Here is a 25,552-nt window from a genome sequence, read left to right as displayed (position 1 = left end):
CGTACGCTTCCTACGGGGAGCCTGGAGGATGAGACCTGCGACTCGCACCAGGTTTCCCACCTGGGACCTGGCAGTGGTCCTCGAAGCGTTGGCTGAGGCCCCCTTCGAGCCGCTGGAGTCGGCTGAGGCCAAGAACCTGACTCTCAAGATGGCTTTTCTCCTTGCCATCACCTCTCTTAAGAGGGTGGGAGATCTCCAGGCACTCTCGGTATCTCCTCAGTGCCTGGAGTTTGCTCCTGGGAGAGTCAAGGCCATCCTGCACCCCAGTTTGGGCTATGTCCCTAAGGTGCCAACCAATATGGCTAGGTCTACGGTTCTGCAGGCGTTTCATCCCCCACCTCATGTGACGGCAGAGGATGGAAGACTTCACCTGCTCTGCCCTGTCAGAGCATTAGACATTTATGTTCAGAGGTCTTCACAATGGAGGAAGGCGGACCAGTTGCTGGTGTGTTTCGGATCCCCCAAGAAAGGGCTTCCCGCCTCTAAGCAAACCATCAGCAACTGGATCGTTCAGACTATTTCCCTGGCCTATCAGGTGCGCAATCTGCCTTCACCTATGGCCGTGAGGGCTCACTCTACTAGAGGCATGGCGTCCTCCAAAGCCCTCCTTTCAGGGACTCCTATCCATGACATATGTGAGGCGGCTGGCTGGGCCACTCCGCACACATTCATGAGATTCTACAGTCTGGACCTTCCCTCTACACCCGGTGCACGAGTGCTTTCGTCCTAAGTTGTGCCTGAAGACAGCTTCACACTAGGATGAGCGGGGTTCGTTGTGGTATAGTGGGTATCTCTTTCCCCTAGTGTCGTCACTGACGCAGTTCGAGTTCCCTCGAAAGGGAACGTCTCGGGTTACGTATGTAACCCTTGTTCCCTGAGAAAGGGAACGAGACACTGCGTCGGTTCGCCACACCTCACCCCGCCTGGAGCACTTGCTTCATAGCAAAAGCTGACATTTCTGTGTGCCGGCGTGCTTTTGTATACATCCGTATATGCTGTCACACGCTACGTCATCACGCAACGCCAATAGGATTGGATTCGGTTTCATTCATAAATTCAGACGCGCTACGCTGAAGGGCGTTCCCCTAGTGTCGTCACTGACGCAGTGTCTCGTTCCCTTTCTCAGGGAACAAGGGTTACATACGTAACCCGAGACGTTTTTATGTCCCAGTGACCAGTGAAAGTGCAGTTCTGACTCTCTGCCCATTCATTTACATTGGAGCCTGGTCTTGTAAGTCCGAAATAGCTGCCCGGAGGCGTTGCCAAGATGGCGGCCGAGTGGCACGACTTGCCTAAAAGGACTTTGCTTTAACATAATTATCATTCTCTGCAGTCACATGACAGGATGGTGTAGGTTTTTCAAGTCGCCCTGTGGTGAAAATCAAGCTTTTGATGTTGATATGTCTATGTGGTGTTTTTGATATGCTTAGACAAACCATGTGCAAATTCATAGTCAGCATCATTGCTGAGTACTTTCACCTGCAGTGAACCAAAGGCAGTCTCAAACCCGGTTTGAAATCACTGGTGTTTCTGACATCATAAACTGCCTCGTAACCAATCACGTCAATGTGTGATGGTCAACGAGTGGATCTCTGAGCTGGTGTGAGAGAGTGGAGGCGGGGCTAATTTGCATATTCATAGACCCACGTATACTAAATGAGGTGAGGGTGTAGGGTTATATTCAAGCTATTTTAAAGCTTGAATAATTGTTTTTTTGTTTTTTTTTCCAAGAAAAAAAATGTTAAATATGTCCTTTTGGTGTTCAAAGATGAGTTTTAAGGGATACAGTTATTGACTACAGGGGGACTTTAAGTATATTCTAAATTATGAATGTGTTAATGCTCTGATTCACCCAAGAGTCCCAGTTTCATGAGCCTATGTATGTATAGGCCTATGTATGTCCCGACTATTCACTAAAAATCTAAATAGGCCTACTGTATGTCACAGTTTCAGATGCTAGGATTAATGACTTATAAAGGGATAGTTCACCCAAAAATGTAAAATCTGTCATTTACTGTTACATTTTATGCTGATGAACTTTCTATTCATCAAAGAATCTTGGATTTTTTTTTTTCTTTTACAGGTATCATAGTTTCCACAAAAGTATTAAGCAGCACAGGTGTTTTCAACAGTGGTATTAATAAGCTGTTTCTTGAGCAGCAAATAATACTTTCAGCAAATCAGTTTGCATGTATGGTTGTCATAACAATAACTTCACACACTATCTGCTGCTCCTCGTCATACTCTCAATGCAGGCAGCTTGTCACATTAGCTAACCAGCTGGAGTTATGCCCATAAAACACGTGTAATTAAATTTTATGGTTTTTGATTTCAGTGTGGTGAATAATTTGTTTACCAAAATATTTCATTAAATAATTTAACTTGTTACTGTAACTTCACATGTAAATATTAAAATCAGAAGGAAAGTATTATAAACTGTTATTTGCATTTTATTCTGTTCAGAAATTGGGGAAACTGAATATGAAACTATTGATTATAGACTGAGATATTATATATATATATATATATATATATATATTATATTATATTATATTATATTATGTTATATTAGACTGAGATGCCCTGGAAGATAAATGAAAGGTTTAAAATAAATACAACATGACATCAATATAATACACTACAAATATTATATAATATGATCTTTTGAAACTGCTGTTATTCCTCTACTGCTGGAATAATTATTCCTCTACTGCTGGTGGGATTTTTAAGTTTAAGAGTTTGCCTGTTTATGAATTGTACAGTATATGCATTATCATGTAAACATCTCTTTTCGTCAACACAGATTCTTGCTGAAGCAGTTGAAGAATAACCATTGCCTAAATATCCAGTTCAGACCTTATTAAAAGAAAGCTTCCAAAAAACGTAATTAAATTCTTAATTTAAAAAATAATTAGTTCTGAATAGCACAATCGCATTTGCATTTTGTTTACAGTCAGACTAGTCAGCAGGGAAAAGCTGTGCTGTGATTTAACAAGGTCTTTGTTAGTTTGTTCCACAGATATATCCGAGTGCCATTCGGCTCTTTGTGTGCCAAACAAAAGATTATCAGTGCGAGATAAAGCTTCAAAACTGCACTGGAGGCCCATCAGACGGCATTATGAAGGCTTTCACTTCCTTCCTATTTTTCTCTTCGATTCCAAACAGAAATATAAAGATGGCTGGTTTATAAGAAAATGTGCTCGTGGGGAGACATTAATGTGAGCTCCAGATATTTATGTATGTGTGATAGATCTTCAAAGGAACAAAAATGAACTTCAATCCCTAAATTATTTACTTGTTTATTCCGATTTGCTATTCACTATAGTAAACTTTCTCTACCTTTCTTAATGCAGCCTGTCCATCTGGGTCCTTTAAAGCCTCTCAAGGGGACCAGAAATGTCTCCAGTGTCCCATCAACAGCCGCACCACCAACGAGGGTGCCACCAACTGTATCTGCCGCAGTGGATACTACCGAACCGACTCTGACCCTCTACAGATGCCATGCACCAGTATGTCATTCTCTTATGCTATTTTATGTCATTTACAGTGATTTTGACTCTCTTTTTGGAAAATCAGGCAGGCTTTGATCTACAAAGCACTCAGAAATAGGATTTTCATCCATATTGGTTACTGGCCAATATTACAGATTTTTCAAAAATATAAGTATTGACCAATATTACAGATTTTTTTGATTTTTTATATATATCATTATCATTTAATATTTAAATGGGCTTGCTCGTTTCCTTTTATTGTTTTTTTAGTTTACTTTTGCTATCATCTAACTTTCAGTTGAAGTTAATAATTTAAAAATAGTAATTTAATAACAATAGTATAATAAAAACAAAATAAATATTCATTTTTCATACTGTATGTTGTGATTCAATTGTAGCATTTAAATGGATTGATTTGAGTTTTTAGCGGTTTATTTTATATATATTAATTTTAATAGCTGTCATTTATTGATTATCCATAAGATGAAAATAATTATTGACTTGTCTGGCAGAATTTAATTATAGGTGCATATCAAGTAATAAAGATCATTGTTGTTGTTGTTTATTAATATTAACAACAATAGTGTTATTTATAATAATTATTATATACAATGTGTATATAATAATGTAATTACATATAATAATAATAACAATTATTATTATTATTGTTGTTGTAATTATTATTATTATTGCCATTTGATATATATTAATGATATTATAGACAGTGGCAGGTTTATTAAGCTACAGTTTACATTGCATTTGCAAGACATATTGCACTGGTTCAAATACACATATGAGCATATTTAAAAGCAGTTTTATACTGTAAAAAGACTGCTATTGCAAAATACTTCTTTATTTTAGTATCAACTTCATTCACACAGTACCGGTCATTTGACATCTCTACTCAGAAAAATAACTTCAGCACAGGAGACTTGCTTGAGTCTTTTGTCTTTTCATTTTTGTATGCGGTTGCCCTATTTAAACCTTCAGTTAAGTGCAGCAAATGAAAATGTGTGCGTAACTCACTGAACATTCATTCGTTGCTGTAACTCACCGAGCAGCGAGATTGACCCGTCGAGATTTGCATAATGCTCTGTTCTTTTGGGAAGGGTGAGCCTGTGTGTGAATAGTGGAGTAGTGCTCTACGCTGTCAGTAGTCTGAACTGCTGCACTCTGTCCAGAATAGAGGGAGGAGAACATTCTTCTCTTTAACTCTTGTTTTACATTACAATGAACCACTTCTCTTTTCATCTCTTGTAATTACCCATTATGAAATTGTTACTTTAATGTGGCTTGTTAGAAAGCGGAGATTACTTTGATCCAGTTTCTTTTTTAAAGGAGCGATGATAATAGGCTTGTGAATTAGGGAAAATCAGATCATAAAGACACAAGACGAAGCAGTTAGAATGTGCTTAAGTCAGCAACCCAGCAGACTATGAGGGGAAAAAAACATGGGACAGGACATGTAAAGTTACTTTATATCACATAGGCCTAATGTAGGGAGACTTTAGGTAGGCTATTGTTGCGACTTGATGATCAGATCAAATTTCAAAGACAAATTCAAAGGGTTCACATACTTTTTCCTGCACATTACACCACATAATCCAAGAATTCCTAGGCTTGTGTTTAATTAAACTCACGTCCCGATAAGACACGGACTTGCTGATGAGGCAGTGTGTTTCTCTTTCCACAGCGGTTCCGTCTGCGCCCCATAGAGTGATTTCTAGCGTGAACGAGACCTCCCTGCGGCTGGAGTGGGATCCGCCGAAGGAGAGCGGAGGTCGGCAGGATGTGGTCTACAACATCATCTGCAAGAGCTGCGGTTCGGGTCGAGGGTCATGCACTCGCTGCGGTGACAACGTGCAGTTCGTGCCTCGCCAACTTGGCCTGACCGATCCATGGGTCCATATCAGTGACCTGCTGGCCCACACGCAGTACACTTTTGAGATCCAGGCTGTGAATGGAGTGTCTGACCAGAGTCCCTCCTCGCCTCAGTTCACCGCTGTCAACATCACCACAAACCAGGCTGGTAAGACAGCAGTAAACTCTGGTTACAGTTTGAGACATCGCAGATGATGTTCTAAATGCTTTCAACTTGCTGTGGGCTGAATTTGACCTTGAATTTCAGGAGCTTTTATTTAGCTTTTTTTTTCCTACTATTTTGCTTTTTTGGAAATTAGTTTATGGATAAAATACACTGAGCAGCGGCAGGCAGCAGCTTTTGTACATTTACATTTACGCATTTGGCAGACGCTTTTATCCAAAGCGACTTGCATTGCATTTCAAGGTACACATTTACATTCTTATCAGTTCTTGCTTTCCCTGGGAATCAAACCCATGACCTTGGCGTTGCAAGCACGGCACTGTTTGAGCTAAAGGAAAGCAATAATAGACAGACTATGTAGCATGAATGGGTCAGACTAAACTTAACTGAATCTGAATAGTAAGGTTGACTGGTTCAGGGGTTTTCAAATGTTTTGATGCCATCAATCTTCAAAAAATTATTGTAAAATAACAGTAATAATAGTAGTAGTAAAAGTAAATATTAAAGTAGCTAAATGTTTAAATGTGCCAAGACATATTTATATTTTATATTATTAATAACTATTATAAATGTTTAAAACAATATATTTAATAAATAATAATATAATTACTGCTATTTTATTACACTATATATTATATATTGTAAAATATGTTATTAAAATTAATTTAAAAATATGCATATATCAGATGTGTATATAAATATATTACACTATATATTATATATTGTAAAATATGTTATTAAAATTAATTTAAAAATATGCATATATCAGATGTGTATATAAATATACATATATTTTAATATATATATTATATTATATATAATGCATATAATATATTATATATAATGCATACTATATATAAATGTGTATATGTATATATATGTATATAATATATTACATTATTATATTCCATATAATATATTTGATATATTTACTATCAAATTTTGGTAAATGTTTATTTTTCATATATATATATATACCGTATATATATATATATATATATTTTTTTTTTTTTTTTTTTTTTTTTTTTTACATTTATATATATATAAATATTTAGCAAATTTTGGTAAATGTTTATTTTTCATATATATATATATATATACCGTATATATATATATATATATATATATATATATATATATATATATATATATATATATATATATATATATTTATTTTTTTTTTTACATTTTTATATATATATATATATATATATATATATATATATTTTTTTTTTTTTTTATCTTTCTACTGACCCCTATCAAACCCCTCTTTTCAGAGGTCCTCAGATACAAATTTGAAAATCCCTGAACTATTGATCCAAAAATATCTTTTGATCTACATTTGTCTAGTGTCAACTCTAGATCCCTGCTGATTTTGTAAATATGTTGTATTGCACATCACCAGACTGTAGTCACACACTAGTATCTCTGTGAGTCTCACTATTCATGTTGCCCAGTTTTTTTGTTTTTCCCTGCTGCTTTGAGTATTAGAGGATTTCATCATGAAACTGATGTGTTTGCATCTTTTTATCTTCACCTGATCAGGTTTCTCATGTTCCTTCAATTTTATCAGAGGACTGAAAGCTAGTCCACAACACTCATCATAGTGCTCTGTACAGGGATTTTAATTGTCAGTCAAAAAGAGCCAGTTCAAAAGGAACATAATAGTGTTTAATAGAGCATTTTAATGAGAGCCGTGCCCCCGGCTGTGCTGCAGTGAACTCGCTGGCCCTATCACTGGAGGCTGGGGCTCCACCGGTGTGCCTGTCAGTCCACATTACTGCTTCACTGCTGCCATTAAAAGACAAAAATCCACCTCACACCACCCGCGTCCCCAAAACACAGAGAGAGGGGACAATGCCAGGACCGGCTGCTCAACCAGAGCCTAAGCGTGAGCTCAACAGCTACGGGTTTACACTGCACTCAGGAACTATAAACGTCCTCCCACGCTCAGGGATTTATTAATAATGTTTCTCAGACAAACTTACAGTACAAGCTAATGGTTTTTATAAAATGCATGAAATGTGAATCAAGTTAGGAACGGTCCTAAAAATAAATAAAACAGTAAAAGGAAATTATTATTATTATTATTTCTATTTCTTTTTCTTTTTGTTTTGTTTTGATTTTAGATATGTAACCCTAAGGGAAGGAATTTCAAGAATATATATATATATATACACATGTTTCTTGATACCATAAGAACCTCCATTTTGGAAACAGTTGGCTTGTAGGTATTCCCATTAATGTGTTCAAGTCTACATTGTTTTAAGCTGCGATCAACAAGTAAATGACTTTGCCACAGTGGAAATTCTTGTGGAAAAAATAATGATTCTGAGATCCATTTCAGATGGAAATGCTCGTAATCGGTTCCTCTTATTCTCCTCCAGAATACCGCAAGGACATATGAATTTATGTTTTTCACTGAGAGAGTACTACTTGTATTTCTCATAAATTGCAGTCAAAGAGAGCAGCGGAATGATGAAGTACCACTTACTGCAGACTCTTTGGAAAACCGATCACCTCATCAAAACGAAAGAACTTATTTTCATATATTATGACTTGCTCTATTTTATTGCCACATACCTGTGGGGGATTCTCTCCAGACGCTCTGGGTTTCTTCAACTTTAGAAACTGCATTTCCTTTGAAATATTGTAGAGTTAAATAAACCATGGGTGCTTAGAATAAACAAGATTTAAAGGATAATAGCATTTTTGTTGTTGTTGTTGTCATTGTGGTCCAAGGAGTTTTATATTTATCACTGTTCTAAAGGTTAGAGTCAGTAAAGAAAATGTTTTTAAAGAAATTAATACTTTTATTCAGCAAGGATGCATTAAATTGATCAAAAGTGAGGAAAGACTTTTACATTGTTACAAATGATTGTATTTCAAGTAAATTCTGTAATTTTTATTAGTCAAAGAATCCTAAAAAAAATTCAAGTTCACAAATAAAAATATTAAGCAGCATGACTGTTTTCAACATTCATGATAATAAGACATGTTTGGTAACTTTTTACAATAATGTCTCATTTGTTAATGTTAGTTAATAAAAATAAAAATCATTCATTGTTTGTTGTTCATGTTAGTTCAAAAGTCCATTAACAACTTTTGAACTAATGAAATCTTATTGTGAAGTGTTACCAAATGTTTTTTGAGGAGCAAATAAGCATATTAGAATGATTTCGGAAGGATCATGTGGTCACCATTCACTTTCTTTGTATGAAAATGAGCAGCTTGAACAATCCACTAAATCTTTTTTTTTTTTACTGAAGAAAGTCATGCTGGTCTCAAAATATGTGAGGGTGAGTAAATGATGACAATTTGACTGGCTTGTCTTTAATAATGACCCAAATTGCAGTCCTGTCATCAGCTTATTTACAAATTATGGGGGTGAAAAAGTTACATGCGTCTGAGGAATTGAATTTTGTGATTGTTTGAAATGGTTCGTCTTCCTATTTAGAGTGCTAGTCTAATCACATCTTTCTTTCCTAGTGTTGTTTAGATGAATCTCTCCAAAATACACAACGGCACGCTCAACTTCTCAACAATCCCATCCTCCTCACACACCATCCCACCATTCAGCGCAGTAAATCAAGACACAGAGCCTGTTCTGCCCATCGAAACCAGCGCATGGAAAAACACTTAATCAAAGCTCAGGATCGAAGTTTACAGAGAAACTAAATAGCACAAGACATATTTTTTACACAACATTGTGAGCTTAATATTCCTGAGCTCTGATCGGCAACAGAGAACGCATAACAACCTGAGGCCTCGAACTCTCAGAGTAATCAACCATCAACTTTATGCCAACTATAAATACAACGTAGAAAACATCTTTCTTTGGGCTCAACAGCTATCATTATACAGAGATGGCACATGTGAAAGAGTATCAGTGTGATTTATTTGACCAATTTATTTTGAAAATGATTCAAATCAATGGTCTTAGAACGCTGAGATATTGTCTTACCTATTATATTTTATCACGCAAGTCTGGGGAATAAGTATTTGGCATATAAACAAAATAATTTTCCTCCCTACACACCCAAGCAAGCATGCCAGGAGCAAACTTCATGTACAAGGCATCGCTTGGCTTTAAGGCACTGCGATTTGTTTGATCTTTAAACCATGAGTGCAGTTTTATCAACAGCCATAGTGTTTGCCAGCTTTCACGCTTGTCTTTTTGCTTCTTAAGGCTTGTAAATGATAATGAAGTGTTACATGGGCTCCCAGAGTCTTTATTTCCAGTTAGTAGTCAGTCTGAAGCTGCAGTTGATATAATGGCTCCTCTATATCCAAAACGGCACGGGTGCCAGGGATCTGTGAGTGCTACGCAGAGGCCAGTTAGCATGTGAGCTCCAGCTCCAGAACTATAGACAGTATAGCTGATCTTTGTTGGAAATGGTGTTGTGCTTAGGGAGAAATGCTGTTGCAGCGCATTCCAGATGTCAAAAATAGTGAACTCCAGGGGTTCTGTTGAGAAGATATACACAAGCATTCAAAGATGTATGGTTGAATTGATCTTTTAATTATTTTTTTTAAAGGAGTCTCACCAAGGCTGCATTTATTTGTTTAAAAAATACAGTAAAAACACTAGTACAATTGTGAAATATTATTACAATTTAAAATATTTTACATTTTGAAGTACAATTTAACTTTTCTATTTTAATGTACAGAATTTTTTAATGTAATTTATTCCTGTGTTGGCAAAGCTGAATTTTCAGCATCATTACAGTCTTCAGTGTCACATGATCCTTCAGAAATCATTCTAATATGCTGATTTGCTGCTCAAGGAACATTTCTTATTATCATCAATGTTGAAAACAGATGCTGCTTAATGTATCTGAGGAAACTGATTGGATTGAATAGTAAAAACAGCATTTATTTTAAGTTGAATTTTTTTGTAACATTTAATATTTACTGTCTCTTTTGATCGTTTGAATGCATCCTTGCTAAATAAAAGTATTTATAAAAAAAAAAAAAAATCTTGCTGTCCCCAAATATTGTATAAAACTTATCGAACATAATCGTTCATGAAAATTAATCATGAAAATCTAAGCAATTTTCTTAATGATCTTTTCAATTGTGTATCAATTTTAATGTTCTTAATGAAAGTCATTATAAAGTGTGGTGATCGAAACACTATCAGGATTGAGAACCACTCTATATTATGAGCTCATTTTTCATGAAAAGATTTTTAGATGAACTCCTACACTTTATATTTCTCATTTGTTTCCTTTGTTTCATCATCCTCTCTACAGCTCCATCTGCTGTGTCAATTATGCATCAGGTCAGCCGAGCTGTGGACAGTATCACATTGTCCTGGTCCCAGCCAGACCAGCCCAATGGGGTCATTCTGGACTATGAGCTGCAATATTACGAGAAGGTAATAAGTACTGAACATGATTCTCTTCTCTCAAAAAATAAAAACATTCAATGAACTTAAACTGAGTTGAACTTTAAAGCAATAAACAATTACTTGGGGATGTATTTGTTCTGTTCTTGTACAAGCTTAAATTAATTTAGTTCATTTATATTGTTAGATCTATTGACTTTCTAAATGTTAATGTAGGTTTCTGTATGGCTTTTATTTTATGATGATCTCTGATCTTTGGTCTAAATCTAGTATACGGCTGAGTCGAACTCCTCTCTGCTGCGGAGTCAGACTAATACAGCAGTTATCCGTGGCCTGAAGCAGGGGACCATCTACGTGTTCCAGGTACGGGCCCGAACAGTGGCGGGCTTTGGACGTTTCAGTGGGAAGATGTTCTTCCAAACAATGACTGAAGGTATTGGACTTTAACAGGCTTTTGAAACTAAACATTTTGCTGTTTTACTTTCCTAAATAGTAGTCTAATTATTTATGTTCAAGTCAATGAAATTGTCAATCGTTAATAAGGTGCCACAGTCTGGCAAATCCTGCTTTCCTGTCTCTGAAATGACATTAACCATAGTCAGTTGGAGGACAATTTTAGATCCATGTCCCAATGGCAAAGCCAGAATCATGAGCCAGTGGCCAAGCCGTCGCAGCATGCTGTTTATTTCCAATACTAATCTGACGAAAATGGAAACATTTGACAGCAGGGAGCACTTTTCTACTTGGGAACACGTTTATTTGTTTCGTGGGCATTAGAAGATTCTGTGGCATGTCCAGAGCTGGCGCCAGGACGATCGTTGAAGATGATTTAACAGCTTAAAGGTGCAGTAAGCTATTTTTCAAAAATGCTGTTGTAAAGTTGTCGGACCTTGTTGCCAATCAGTATTAATGGGAGTATGAGGAGAGAGAGTGAGCAAGAGGGAGATTCGAAGAAAGACTGTTGAAAGAGAGATGAGAGACCATACAAAAGAGAAAATCTCAGTGGAATATCACTGGAAGATAAAGGGTTATGATGCGGGCTGAAAAGGGTTTGTGAATTTTGGAGGCGGAGCAATGAAGAGAGGGGCTGGGTTTGTTTGGGTTGATTTCAAATATCAACAGTTCAACAACAATTCTGGGAGATTGCATGCTGCACCTTTAAGAATGTTTGTCAGCCAATCAGAATCAAGAATTCAACAACACTGTGATATAAAACGTGGCAGCAAAAATATACACTACAATTGCAAAGTTGGGCTCAGTAAGAGTTTTTATTTTTTATTTTTTTATTTTAGTCAGCAAGGATGCATTAAACTGATCAAATTTTGCATGACATTTACATTGTATAAAAATATTAGTATGTTTTCTGTAGGACCGTGTGACACTGAAGACTGGAGTAATGATGCTGAAAATTACTTTTTAAAATAGAAAAGTTTCTATTTTGTTATATTATTTCAAAATATCAGTTTTTGCAGAATTTTTGATCAAATAAGAGACTTGTTTTAATTTTTTTAATCTTACAGAGCCCAACTATTTTGTATGTGTATATTGATTCTTTGCCAACATTTAGATTAATACTCCTACATTTCAAATGTTAATGTTCATATTTAAAATGTGGGAAAACCACATTTGTACTTGGTTAAAGAATGAGAAATTATAATGTTTCCTGCAGGTCTGTTTTATTAAAAAAAAAAAAAAATGGTATAGGCTTTTGTGATTGAAAACTCTTCCTAACTGATCTGATTTTGTGTCTGCCGTGTGTACATCTGAAGACGAGTATAACTCCAGCCTGCGGGAGAAACTGCCCCTCATTATCGGCTCTGCTGCTGCGGGTGTTGTTTTTCTCATCGCTGTGGTTGTGCTCATTATCGTCTGTAATCGGTGAGTCTGTTGGTAATCATGATCTGGATATAATACAAGTAGAATGCTCTTTTATGAAGTTATTTCACTTAAGGACTTATTTAGTAAGATTATGCCTGTAAAGGTTTTGGATTTTTTATCATATGTTAATTTAAAAAAATATATATAATATGACTTGTTGTGTTTGCTTGGTTTTATTGTATTTATATGATATTTGTATTTTTTTTTATTTAATTTTTGCGGTGAAAATAGCCTTAGATGCTGACATGGCGTTAAATAAAACTATCTATATATCTGGAATCAATTAAAACTGAACAGATGTTTTATTTCCTCTTTCTCTTATAAACTGAGAAAGAGCTTCAAAGTGCTTGAAAGTTTTTCATCTGACTTCCTCTTCCTGTTTGGGTCTCGATCAGGAGAGGCAGTGACAGGACTGAGTCAGAATTCACTGACAAGATTCAGCATTACACCAGCGGCCACAGTGAGTAAACCATTCAGACATATATGGAATATTTCATTTGTGCTCATAATATTTACTTGATTTTTTTTTTTTAAACAAGACTCAGATCATTAAATGAAAACAGCAGACTGTCTGCACAGCACACATAAACATTGAAACCACAGCACAACTTTACTTACAATTTGAAGATCTTTACCACACAATGTTACTTTATGAACTGCAGTGTATTGGAATGGGTCCATATGGTGATGGTAAAATGTGCACTTAAGCTAGTTGACTCAGCATATACATGCAGAAACCATAATTCTTTTGTGTTTTATGTCCTCTCCTAGAAGTGCTCGCATGCTCCCACTTTATTGTTTAGCTTGTTCGCCATGTGAGCCAGTGTCATGTTGTATTGATGTTTATTATAATATTATCACATGTAATTTAATCATTTAAATAATTTAACTATACATCAATGATTCTTAAGATATGGAACAAAACAGGCTACAGCAGTGGAAAAAAAGTAATATAATGTAATAATAATATAATATATAAATATAGTGTTGTAATTACGCTAAAATAAGAAGATACAAAAAATGTTTACATTTCTGTTGACATTTTGGTAATCTGATTTTAAAGTAGAAATGTTGCTATTTAGCCATATTATGTTTGTCCCACCCCATCTATCAAAAATCATTAAAATATAATTATTACAATATAGGCCATATATTTCTGTTGCATCTGCATCTGCTGCTGCAGCTCCTATTTCTCTTTCTAAGTGTCTCCAGGAATGAAGATCTACATTGATCCTTTCACATATGAGGATCCCAATGAGGCAGTGCGCGAGTTTGCCAAAGAAATAGACGTGACCTGTGTGAAAATCGAGCAAGTCATTGGTGCAGGTGAATGTCACTGTTCACATCAATTAGGAATATTTTAATATGCTTGAATTGCATAGAGTGCTGATTTGCAGTCTAACCAACATCTTTGCATCTCATCTAGTTAGTCGAATGCATATAAGCAAATCAACCATTAATTAGAAAGCAGCTACAATCTGGCAAAAAGCCTGGAGCTCTTGATGTGTTCGCACCTTTAATTATTGTTAAAGGAGCAACAAAGTTTTAGTAAACCAGGCTGCTAATTTAATTATATTCATCTAATTGAATTTTAGGTAAAATTTCCTGAGGTGTAATATACTGGTCTATATATGGATTAACTGTCTAGGTGAGTTTGGAGAGGTGTGTAGCGGTAATCTCAGGCTTCCTGGGAAGAGGGAGATTTTGGTGGCCATCAAGACTCTGAAATCAGGCTACACTGAGAAGCAGCGGCGGGACTTCCTGAGCGAAGCCAGCATCATGGGGCAGTTTGACCATCCCAACATCATCCACCTGGAGGGAGTGGTGACTAAGAGCACTCCAGTAATGATCATCACTGAATTCATGGAGAACGGATCACTGGACTCCTTTCTTCGGGTAAGTCTTCACGACACTGTTTTCAACCAAAAAACGTAAAACTTTTTATGCGTTTTGGCCGTTCATTTACACGACAATGGCGTTTTGGATGCCTGAAAACGCAAACTTTTGAAGTGCAAGTTTTTGAAAATGGTCTCCGTGTAAACAGCAAAAAAATGTGAATCTCTGAAGATGATGACGTCATGCACATGCGTATCACATGTTCAGTCTATAGTGTTTCATCACCATCTAACGGCCTGGCAGCAGAATACAGCATTTTTTGGACATTGGAAGAACTAGTTATTCAACCCGAACCTCCATCGCAAGCAGAACTTGAGCAGAACATTTCTCAGTGATACACTAGAAGAACACCCAGTAGAAAATATATGCATCAATAAATAATCATACTTACTGATAAAGTGGGTACTGTCCCATTTTTAATGGACATGGAGCGTTTTGTAAAACTCATTTAGACTTCAAGGAGATTTGAGAAGCATTCGTCAAAAGGTTGTACTTCTGTTGTATCGCTGTGGTCATTTTAACCAGACTCTTCGCATCCTCGTCCTTTAGAAGTGTTTACAAAGAGAATTTGCTTTTGCAGAGCTGAAAACAGCGTCTTCTCGACATACACAACAAGAACCAGCTACAGTGTTTGAGGGTGGGTCAAGTTGTTCGCGGGTGGACAACGTAGAACATACAGTAGGTGGGCATTAGGCCAAATGTGTTACCCAGTGACGTGAAGCCGTCACGGAAGTGGGATTCAAATTCCTGATGACTCGTTTAGGCTGTTCAGTGTTGATTCTTTTTTTTTGAGACACAATACAGTAACTTTATTTATCGCGTGCTCTTTCGTCTTCAGAACTTTGCAGATAGCTGCATTACACATTGCTTGAAAGGGAATATTCGAAAAAGCATAATAGGGGCACTTTGAATATACTCTGAAAATCTACAGAGAGGTTTGGAAATTTGAGTCTGGAAAAGTATGGAATTTTGAAATGGAAAATGTGTAGGAACCCTATAATATGCTGATTTGGTGCTCAAGTGCAATTTGTAATAGAAATCTTTTGTAATCTTGTAACATTATAAATGGCTTCACTGTCACTTTTGATCAATTTGATGTTTTTCATCTAAACGTATTATTAAAAAGTGAAAAACCTTACTGACCCCAAACTTTTCAACAGTGTTGTATTTGTTTTCTTTTCTTTTTTTCTAAGAAAAAAATAATAATAATCGTGAGTGCACCTTTTGGGCAGCATGTGCCATGTAATTTAAAAATAATAATAATTACCTGCAGTAATCACACAACATTTTTTTCCCCCTTATCTTAATTATTTACAAGCCACATTTGTTTTTTAATTCTGTACATTTAGATTTATGGAATCAAAATAAATTTTTTTACTAATATTTTTGGCTACATTTTCCAAAAATCTATTCAGTTCAGCTCTTTTGATCTCACAGTGTGTGAAGGCGTTTGTCCTTTTGCTGATTTTAGCTGACCCAGGATCCCATTGGGCAGGACCCAGATGTGTTTGCATAGAGGCACAGCTGGACTAAGTTCTAGATGTTTTTCCACAAGATTGTGACACAAGCTCACAGAACAAAGCTGTTTTGCTAGAAAGACTGATTTTATAATGCTAGAAATGCCTTCCTTTCTTAATGTACAGAAGAAGTATGTGTATCCTTATACACTTCCTTTTAATAGTATTTTAATATACTTTTGTATTCTCTGTATGTCCTCTTAGCAAAATGATGGCCAGTTCACTGTCATTCAGTTGGTCGGCATGTTGCGTGGCATTGCAGCTGGCATGAAATACCTCTGTGACATGAACTACGTACATCGCGATCTGGCTGCCCGCAACATACTGGTTAACAGCAATCTAGTCTGCAAAGTATCTGACTTTGGGCTTTCTCGCTTTCTGGAAGATGACACGTCAGATCCTACATACACAAGTGCCCTGGTGAGTGTGTGTTCAGCGGGTCATATGGCCTGATATGACTTAATATTTCATGCTAATGCATTATGTGTTCAGTACCTAACTAAACTCAGTGTCCACACAGGGAGGGAAAATTCCAATACGATGGACTGCTCCCGAGGCCATTCAATACAGGAAGTTCACATCCTCAAGTGATGTGTGGAGCTATGGGATCGTAATGTGGGAGGTCATGTCCTATGGAGAGCGACCGTACTGGGACATGAGCAATCAAGATGTATGGAATCAATTCTTATATGATTACATGCATGGTCATATTGATGATTGTTCATCAAGCTACTGTACATTCATAAAGAGCTGGATAAGGATGTCACCTAGTGGACAAAGAATGTCATGAAACAATATCTGCAAGTGCATTCAAGAACATGTTTAGTTTAGTATGATTTTATGAGGTTTCTGATGTGTTCTTCAATCAGTCATTTCTGCTCCCATCCCCCCAGGTAATAAATGCAATTGAGCAAGATTATAGGTTACCTCCTCCGATGGACTGTCCAAATGCACTGCACCAACTAATGTTGGACTGCTGGCAAAAGGAAAGAAACAACCGTCCGAAATTCAGTCAGATCGTAAACACTCTGGATAAGATGATTCGTAATCCTGGCAGCCTGAAGGCTACCACCCCTCTCTCTTCAGGGTATGAGATTTTATTTTGGGTCAACCCAGGCTTGAAGGGGTCAGCAAGCACTGAGCATTGAATTCAATTCATTAGTCTGTGTAAAAAAAGAAAAAGAAAACAATGATTACAATTCAGTATTCTTAGCACTGACATTAGTCTGAACTTTATAATTAGAATTCAGAAAAATCACTATCTAGTTTTAAATTCCTGGATTTTAAAGTGAATTTTGCCTCATTTGCATCTTAAAGAGATGCTTTTTTTATATTTTATATATAAGTTTATAAACTTATATTTATATAAGTTTATTTTCTATTTATTAAATTAAATTTAAGTTAAGTTTAGACTAGGGCTGTCAATAGATTCAAATGTTTCATTTGTAATCAAAAGGGTATCATGTTTAACGTGTTTATTTTGTCATCATTTGCTATATCCAGCAAAGTATTGAAGGATGATTGAAGGATTGAAGGATGATTCTCACAAAACTGTATTTTCTGCAAGCTTTTTTTAAGGTAAATGTAAGTGTCTTTAAAAAAATAAAAGACACTTGGAGACTCCAAAAGGACACCCAATGATATAAGGGGTCCATATGATTAACAAATGTATTTAAAAAAAAAAAACTTACAGAGCAAGACTTTTCAGAATTCAGTGTATAGTTCAACAGCAAAGCTTTTTATAGCTTGTGTACGTTTTAGACATGTCTTGCGATACTGAAAAAACTGACTGCATATATTTACTACAATACACAAATCCACAAAAAATATTAAGCAGCACAACTGTTTTTAACATAATAATAAATGTTTCTTGCGCACCGGATAAGCATATTAGAATGATTTCTGAAGGATTTCTGAAGGATCATGTGACACTGAAGACTGGAGTAATGATGCTGAAAATTCAGCTTTGCATCACAGGAATAAATTACATTTTAAAATATATTAAGATAGAAAACAGTTATTTTAAATTAAACTAATATTTCACAATAATTCTGTTTTTAACTGTATTTTTTAATCAAATAAATACAGCCTTTGTGAACAGAGGAAATTTCTTTCAAAAACATTACAAAATCTTACAGACTCCAGATTTTTGAACGGTAGTAAATGTTATTTTTAATTCCTTCAACTAGGTCAAATGGTCTGAGATATTTTATTTCTAATTTAGCACTTTCACACTTAAATACACGTTATACATGTTCCTATCCTAGTGATGTTGAATCTGTTTGTGTTTTACAGCGTACATCTACCTCTGCTGGACCGCAGCACACCAGACTTCTCCAGCTTCAGCACAGTAGATGAATGGTTGGACGCCATTAAAATGGGCCAGTACAAAGAGAACTTTGCAAATGAAGACCTCACTACCTTTGAAGCGGTGTCTCAAATGACTATGGAGTATGTTTTACTATCTTCCATAAAGCTTACTGCATTCATATCGACCATTATCTTTACTAAGTTACAGGACCAGATGTTGTAGCCACCGGAAACCTACAGTATTGCTGAAAATTTAATTGATAGCCTTATCTGTTTACGATGATATTATGCAGTTTATGTCTCTTACGCCCTCTCTCTGTCTTCGCAGAGATATTCTGAAGGTCGGAGTCATACTAGCCGGCCACCAGAAGAAGATTCTCAACAGTGTGCAGATGATGCGCGCCCAAATGAACCAGATACAGTCAGTGGAGGTTTGATTCTTAGGAGTGGAGGACGGGACCAGCCTGTGCACACCAAACCCCTGTGGACCTCCTCGCAGAAAGACGCCCCACTTCAGCAAGCCCTGTGTCCAGAGCCCAGCAGTAGTCACTTTCTCTGGGGATGATCAAGAACAAATCACCACAAGACCTCTATGGTCTCAATACAGCACCAGCACACTGAAGGCAAGCTGAAGTCTTTCCAATGGCCAAAACTATCCATAAATGTCATTCTGGCTGCATTTACGTGCAAGTTTATGTTCCTGTGTTATCTGTGACTTTGCAGTATTTCAAATAAGCCACATAAAAGCCTCATGTCTTTTCAAATGTTAGTATATCTGTTATTTCATAGGCTTTTAAAGTCAGCATGAAATGGAAGTTGCGATAGTCTTTTCTTCCCTGTCATGACGTATATCCAAAAAACAAAAAAAAAAAACAGTAGCCTACTTGTGTATGTAAAGTTCTGGCATAGTCACCTTAACCTAAGCAGCTCGACTTTTATATATTTTATAAAGTGCACCCATTATACTATTAAAATTCAAATAGAATTAGAAGAATAGACAGTTCTTTATAAGAATCTCATGCAGTCATCTTTATCATGGTACTGTCATATTGGGTATAACTTTAATCAGAATGTTTCCATATGCAGAATAAAAGGGAAGAAAAGGTTGTATATGCATGTAAATGTAGCCACTATCACATCTTATTTTATGAAGTTTATTTTGGCTGTTAGTTCTGTGGGTAAATCTGCAATCTAATTAGATGAGATACAATTAGATTTTGATCATATATACAGTATATTACCCTTTACTCTTTGATATGGTTTGGTTCTCATCCATATTCACCAGCTATGATATGTTTTCTGGTTGTCAATCTAAAATAGACTATGGACTAATAGCAAGAAAAAAGGAGAAACAATTATACATGTGTGATACTCATGTATGATGAGGAATTATCCATGAGATGGATCTTGAGCTGGCAGCACTTGCCAATATGAGGACTATTATAGAAATTAAACTATGTGAATAGTAGACAAAGCAACCAGTACTGGTTCAGTGTGATATTGTTTTTTTTAAATTCATGTGATGAATATTTTTTAATTTTCTTCATGAGTTTTATTTATTTGTTTTATACTTTATAACACCATTAATTTCCACTTAACCATATAATCATGCGCCAGTGTTTGTTGTACTGCAGATGTTTTTGTAACATATCGGAGGCACTTCAATTGCTGATTTCCTCACAGAGCCTGCCAACAGAATTGAATAGAAGTGCAGGCTGTATTTAAATGTTTATTTTCTGTCCCAATTATATCTGTCACTTGGTGGGGTTTTTATTTTCTTTCAGATTTCAAGTTATGAAAAAAGTTTTTTACCGCTACATTTTCCTGTTGATATTTAGATTATTTCTTATATTTATGTATATGCATACAGTACATACACACATAATTATTTGTGTATAAATAGCATATCTATTCAGTCGAGGTCAGAATTATTGGCACCCTTGATAAATATGTTGAAAACTAATCTAAATTGTTAATCCTTTTGACCTTTTAATTTAAAAAAAATCGAATCTTTCATCGAAGGAAAACTTTTTAAAATGGGGGAAATTCTCATTATGAAATAAATGTTTTTCTCTAATACACACTGGCCACAATTAATGGCACCTTTTTATTCAATACTTTTAGCAACCTCCTTTTGCCAATATAACAGCTCTGAGTTTTCACCTATAATACCTGATGAGTTTGGAGAACACCAAGAGATCAGGGGCCATATTCACAAAGCATTTTATCTTACCACTAGGAGCACTCCTAAATCGCACTAAAAGATTTTATCTAGGAGTTTTCTCTCAAAAGTTATTCACAACGCCTTTCAGACCTACTCTTAGTAAAGAAAAATGACAACTCCTAAACTAAGAGTGAGTCTTCGTTGCTATGGATGACGTCATTACTCATGCACGAGCTTGACTGAAGTGTCCACCTTGATTGGCTGATGATTGTAACGCGGGAATGATTCCAAACCTCCCCTACGGTGATGAGTGACAGGTGACAGGTCTGAGAATGCGTGCACTACACAAGTAGTGCGAAGGACGGAAGATGATGAATAACTGAATAAATAGCCTAAATTAATAAAGAGTAAGGCAAAACAAATAGCCTAGTAGCCTAATGAAAACATATGGATTGATGCAATATCTTTGCAACATTATTGAATTAATCTGTCACTATATGCCTCTGCATACGTTTGCAAAGCGAAGAACATTTTAATTTGATTCACAATGAAACGTTACAATTAGTTTACATGCAATGAGTAGCCTAGTTTTGGTTGTTGTTGGTGGCGTTATTGCATCCCTAGTTATGCCTACAATGCAAAATTGTTCCCTCGCGATTGGAAGCTCCTGTAGCCGCCGCATACGCATTTCAAAACATCGCAACGTGAAATGCCACAAAAAGCGGTTTATGAATAGGTCTTAGTGAGTTAGGAGTCCTCTCGACTTCTTGTAAGCTGTCCCAGGCTTAGGTGCTACTTTTAGGGCTAAAATGCTTCGTGAATTACTCTTAGTCAAAAAAATTAGGAGTCCTAAAGTTACGAGTGACACGCCCATTATTTTTAGGAGTTGCTCCTAAATTCGCCAATTAGGAGCTACTTTTAGCCTTAACATTTTTTGTGAATACGGCCCCAGAGACTATTCCTCCAGGCCCAGTCCAGGTCCTGGAGAGCCAGTTCAGGATAGGCCACATCAATCCTGGAGTGCCACTGTCCTGCAGAGTTTAGCTCCAACCCTGATATAAACTCGCCTGCCTTTAGCCTTAGTAATCCTAAAGACATTGATTAGCTTGCTCAGGTGTGTTTGATTAGGGTTGGAGTGTAACTCTGCAGGACAGCGACACTCCAGGACAAAATGTTGCACATCTCTGCTCCAGATCCTTCAAATTCCCAAGTCTATTTTGATACATTGTAGGATGTAGGATTCAGGTCAGGGGACTGCGATGGCCATGGCAGAACCTTTTTGAGTTGATTTTGATGTTTGTTTTGAATCATTGTCATGATGGAAGATCCAACCACGGCCCATTATACGATTTCTAGCAGAGGCCGTCAGGTTTAACCATTTTTTTATCTGTTGGTACAGTATTTGATAGAATCCATGAAGCCATGTATCTGAACAAGATGTCCAGGATCTCCAGCAAAAAAATAGGCCCACAATATTAAAGATCCAGCTGTATATTTAACCTCGGGCATGGGGTAATTTTTTATCCCTGTTTGCACCAAACCCATCTTGTGGGTTTGCTGCCAAAAAGCTCTTTTTGTTTTGTTTCATCTGAACATAGAACTGGTTCTGTTTGAAGTTCCAGTCGTGTCTGACAACTTAGTGTGATGGAGTTTGCATTTGGATGAGAGCAGAGGATTTTTCTTGAAACCCTCCCAAACAACATGTGGTGATTTTAGGTGCTGTTTGACCTCAAGACTCAAGTATTATTTTCCAGCTGTGATCCTTGGTATATATGGTGTAGATACTGATTGGAACTTCTTAATTATTGTCCTGGTGGTGGAAATGTGAATTTTCAATGCTTTAGCTTTTATCTTACAGCCATTTTCTATTTTGTGAAGCTCAACAATATTTTGCTGCACATCAGAACTATATTCTTTGGTTTTACTTATTGTGATGGATGATTAACGGAATTTGGCCTTTAAGTTTCCTCATATTTTAACAATATTTTCAATTATTTCCAATAATTGTGGCCATTTATTCTACTGGCACCACCCCCACCATTCAGTTTTATGTCAATGAAAGGTTAGTTTTTTTTTTGTTTTTTTTTTATGACAGATCAAAAGGATAAACAATGCAGATTTATTTTCACAGCCTTCACTGAAAAAATTATTTGTTGAATTTACTTAAAAATTTTATCGTAAATGGTTGCACACAATTGATTTTAGCTACATTTAAACAAATGCATTAAGTTGAACTTAATCAATTTTAGTTCAACTTAATGCATTTGTTTAAATGCAGCTAAAATCAATTGTGTGCAACCACTTACGATAAAAAAATGGAGTAAATTCAACGAATATTTTTTTCAGTGTTCTTTAATCATATTTACCATGGGTGGCAGTAATTCTGACCACGACATATTGACACTTCACAAATAGGGAACAGCTTGGTGTCCAGTTACTTTAAAGCATTTGAAGCTCTAATTCTTTTTTATTGTAAGAACTGTTAGATGTTTGAAAAACTATTATCTAACATAAAATTTGCATGTCAGTAGCTGGTTTCCAACACTTTAAATGTCCCTGTCTCATCTTAAAATTGTGATTTGTCCTGTCCTGTTCATTTCCAGGCCTTGTTTTGTACCCTATTTGTAGAAGTTTTGCTGTCCACATGAAACAGTTCAGAGAACAAGAACAGAGAAGTTCTTCTCACACTGTCAAAAAATGTTTGTGTCAAAGGTCGTTTTGACAGTATGAGCTTGGCGTAAGTGAAAAGGCTTCACTGACCATGCTTGGACAGATTTATTTTTCATCTGACATGCTTTATACATTAAACACCACAACATAATCATCATTATTGTAAAATACTTTGCAAAATACATGCTTGCTTGTTTGTTGTTTTCAGTATATACAGTGTTGGTTAATAAGCAGTTACATTTCTAATCTGTTGCTCTTCCCGGAGCTCGGCACATTTGTAACCCAAAATAGTTGTTGAGTTGACACTTTGACACCCTCTCTTTTAAATTGAATGTGCTTCCTATCAACTTGTTCACTGGTCTTCCACGTCTAAACACTTTTCACATGTATAGAGATACTCTTGTTCATTATCTGAATCTCATGTATTTTTGTTGGGCAACCTTCTATATGTAAAATCTAAAACGGAAGGTGCAATGTTTTGTAAAGTGCATTAATTCTTATTGCGAAACCATTGATTATTCTCCTTTTGGGTGTATGAATGAATTTTATCCATTCATTGAAGCTCCAGGCATCAACTTCATAAAGGGAATAAAAAAAAAAACTTATTTCAGGCTCAGTGGACTGTCATTGTGTTTTTTTCTTTTCTTTAAATATGTCATTACCATAACTTGAGTAGAGAATTGGAAAGGTTGTATGAAAAGAATGTACATATGTTAATATATTAGAAAATACCTTCATGTATATCTTTTCTTTTTTTCATCCTCTATTCGATAAAAGATAAATTTCTTTGTGAATATATGACTGTTGATTATGCCATGTACACGCATACAATACAACAGTATGCACACACTTTTATTGGTATTAATCTGTCATACACTTGCTCACACACAAACACTGTACTGTCCACCATGACCACTGTGAGTGAAGCAAGAGGCTCTGGATTTTGTATAAATTGTACATGTGAATGATGTTACAGTTGAAAAATTTGTAGTATTGCTATTGGTTTATTTTCTATGAAAGAACATTTGTGACCCGTTATGTTTTTCTTCAATAAAATGGAGCAAGGGTCAGTGTCATGAGTCGTGTGGTAATTGTCCTCGTGTGAAAAATGTCTCTAAATTATTTATTCGTGATTGTGTTGTGGATTTTGTTATTCTCCTGCCCACCAGAGGGAGCTATAGGCTGCAATATAAGATCAAGGTATGTTGACGTGCTTTTGAGAAGTATTTTGTAGACATATTTAGCAATACAAATACTGGAGATCACAAAATGTGTAATATTCCATCAGATCAGATCGTCCGAATGTTTGATATCATGCTGTCCAGGATTAATGTTTTTGTATTTATTTCATAACTTTGTTAGATGGCTTTTTGTCCAAAGTACCATCTGCATATTTCTCTTGGATTAATGTGCTCCTGATATAGCATGTTGCTCAGATATCTTATTTTTTCTGCTGGCATTTAAACTCATCCCTTAAAAGCCAATGGCATTTGACCTGCTCTGCCAGTGAAACTGAAGACTTGTGCTTCCCAATCTTGCTTAATGACCAGATGCTGAACAAATGTTTGAGCTATCAATTCTCTCTCTCTCTCTCTCTCTCTCTCTCTCTCTCTCTCTCTCTCTCTCTCTCTCTCTCTCTCTCTCTCTCTTGTATATGTATGTGTGTATGAGTGAAAGAGAGACAGGGAATAAGCTTCTTCAGTGGTGGTATTGGAAAGATTTTGGCTGTCTGTGTGGAGCCTGAATTCAGACCCTAGTTGGCCATTTTTAGTAATTGTTCATTCTTTCTTGCAGGTGATTTGTGAATAGTATCCAACCGATGGTAGACATTGGGAGTGTTCTGGAAACCTTTATTTTTCAACTCCATTTGGTGATGCTTGTGATGCTAAATGTTTTAAGTGGCTTACTGGACACTTGCACTCGCAGTCATGACAAATAGGGGTCAAGTAAAGACGCATCAATGGCCAATCTTTGAAACATGATCAAACTGTGCCAGGCCCATCTGATAAGTGTAGTATCACCTTGTTGGCTGCAGTGAAAACAGTGTTTATTTAATCCCATGGAATTAGCCACCACAACAAATCACACCAAAAGTACAATGAAATATTAAACCTGTAATCCTGTAATCTACTAAATACGTGGTCATGTTATTTTACATAAACCACTGTGCACTTATATCAACATAAATTGAATTTGTCAGTGCTGTTGTGATTGAAAGTGCTTTAATGATAT

The 25,552-nt window shown here is 36.1% G+C and overlaps 1 protein-coding gene across 1 annotated transcript in view; it reads left to right on the top strand.

The window, feature by feature from the left end:
* ephb2a (eph receptor B2a) overlaps positions 1-19,340 on the top strand; it is a 60,279-nt gene extending 40,939 nt beyond the window's left edge. Inside the window, exons 4-16 of the mRNA XM_081387287.1 lie at positions 3,354-3,509; positions 5,185-5,520; positions 10,791-10,915; positions 11,156-11,318; positions 12,655-12,763; positions 13,159-13,223; positions 13,967-14,089; positions 14,412-14,659; positions 16,381-16,596; positions 16,697-16,846; positions 17,070-17,263; positions 18,472-18,627; positions 18,815-19,340. Of these exons, the coding sequence (XP_081243413.1) occupies positions 3,354-3,509; positions 5,185-5,520; positions 10,791-10,915; positions 11,156-11,318; positions 12,655-12,763; positions 13,159-13,223; positions 13,967-14,089; positions 14,412-14,659; positions 16,381-16,596; positions 16,697-16,846; positions 17,070-17,263; positions 18,472-18,627; positions 18,815-18,923 (2,150 nt within the window). The 3' untranslated portion in view covers positions 18,924-19,340. The remainder of the gene's footprint in view (positions 1-3,353; positions 3,510-5,184; positions 5,521-10,790; positions 10,916-11,155; positions 11,319-12,654; positions 12,764-13,158; positions 13,224-13,966; positions 14,090-14,411; positions 14,660-16,380; positions 16,597-16,696; positions 16,847-17,069; positions 17,264-18,471; positions 18,628-18,814) is intronic.
* The last annotated feature ends 6,212 nt before the right edge of the window (positions 19,341-25,552 follow it).

This window comes from Scardinius erythrophthalmus, assembly GCF_964197995.2.
Source record: "Scardinius erythrophthalmus genome assembly, chromosome: 15".
NCBI lineage: Eukaryota > Metazoa > Chordata > Actinopteri > Cypriniformes > Leuciscidae > Scardinius > Scardinius erythrophthalmus.
Note: the sequence above shows the minus strand (reverse complement) of the source record. Positions and strands in the feature narration are given on the sequence as shown.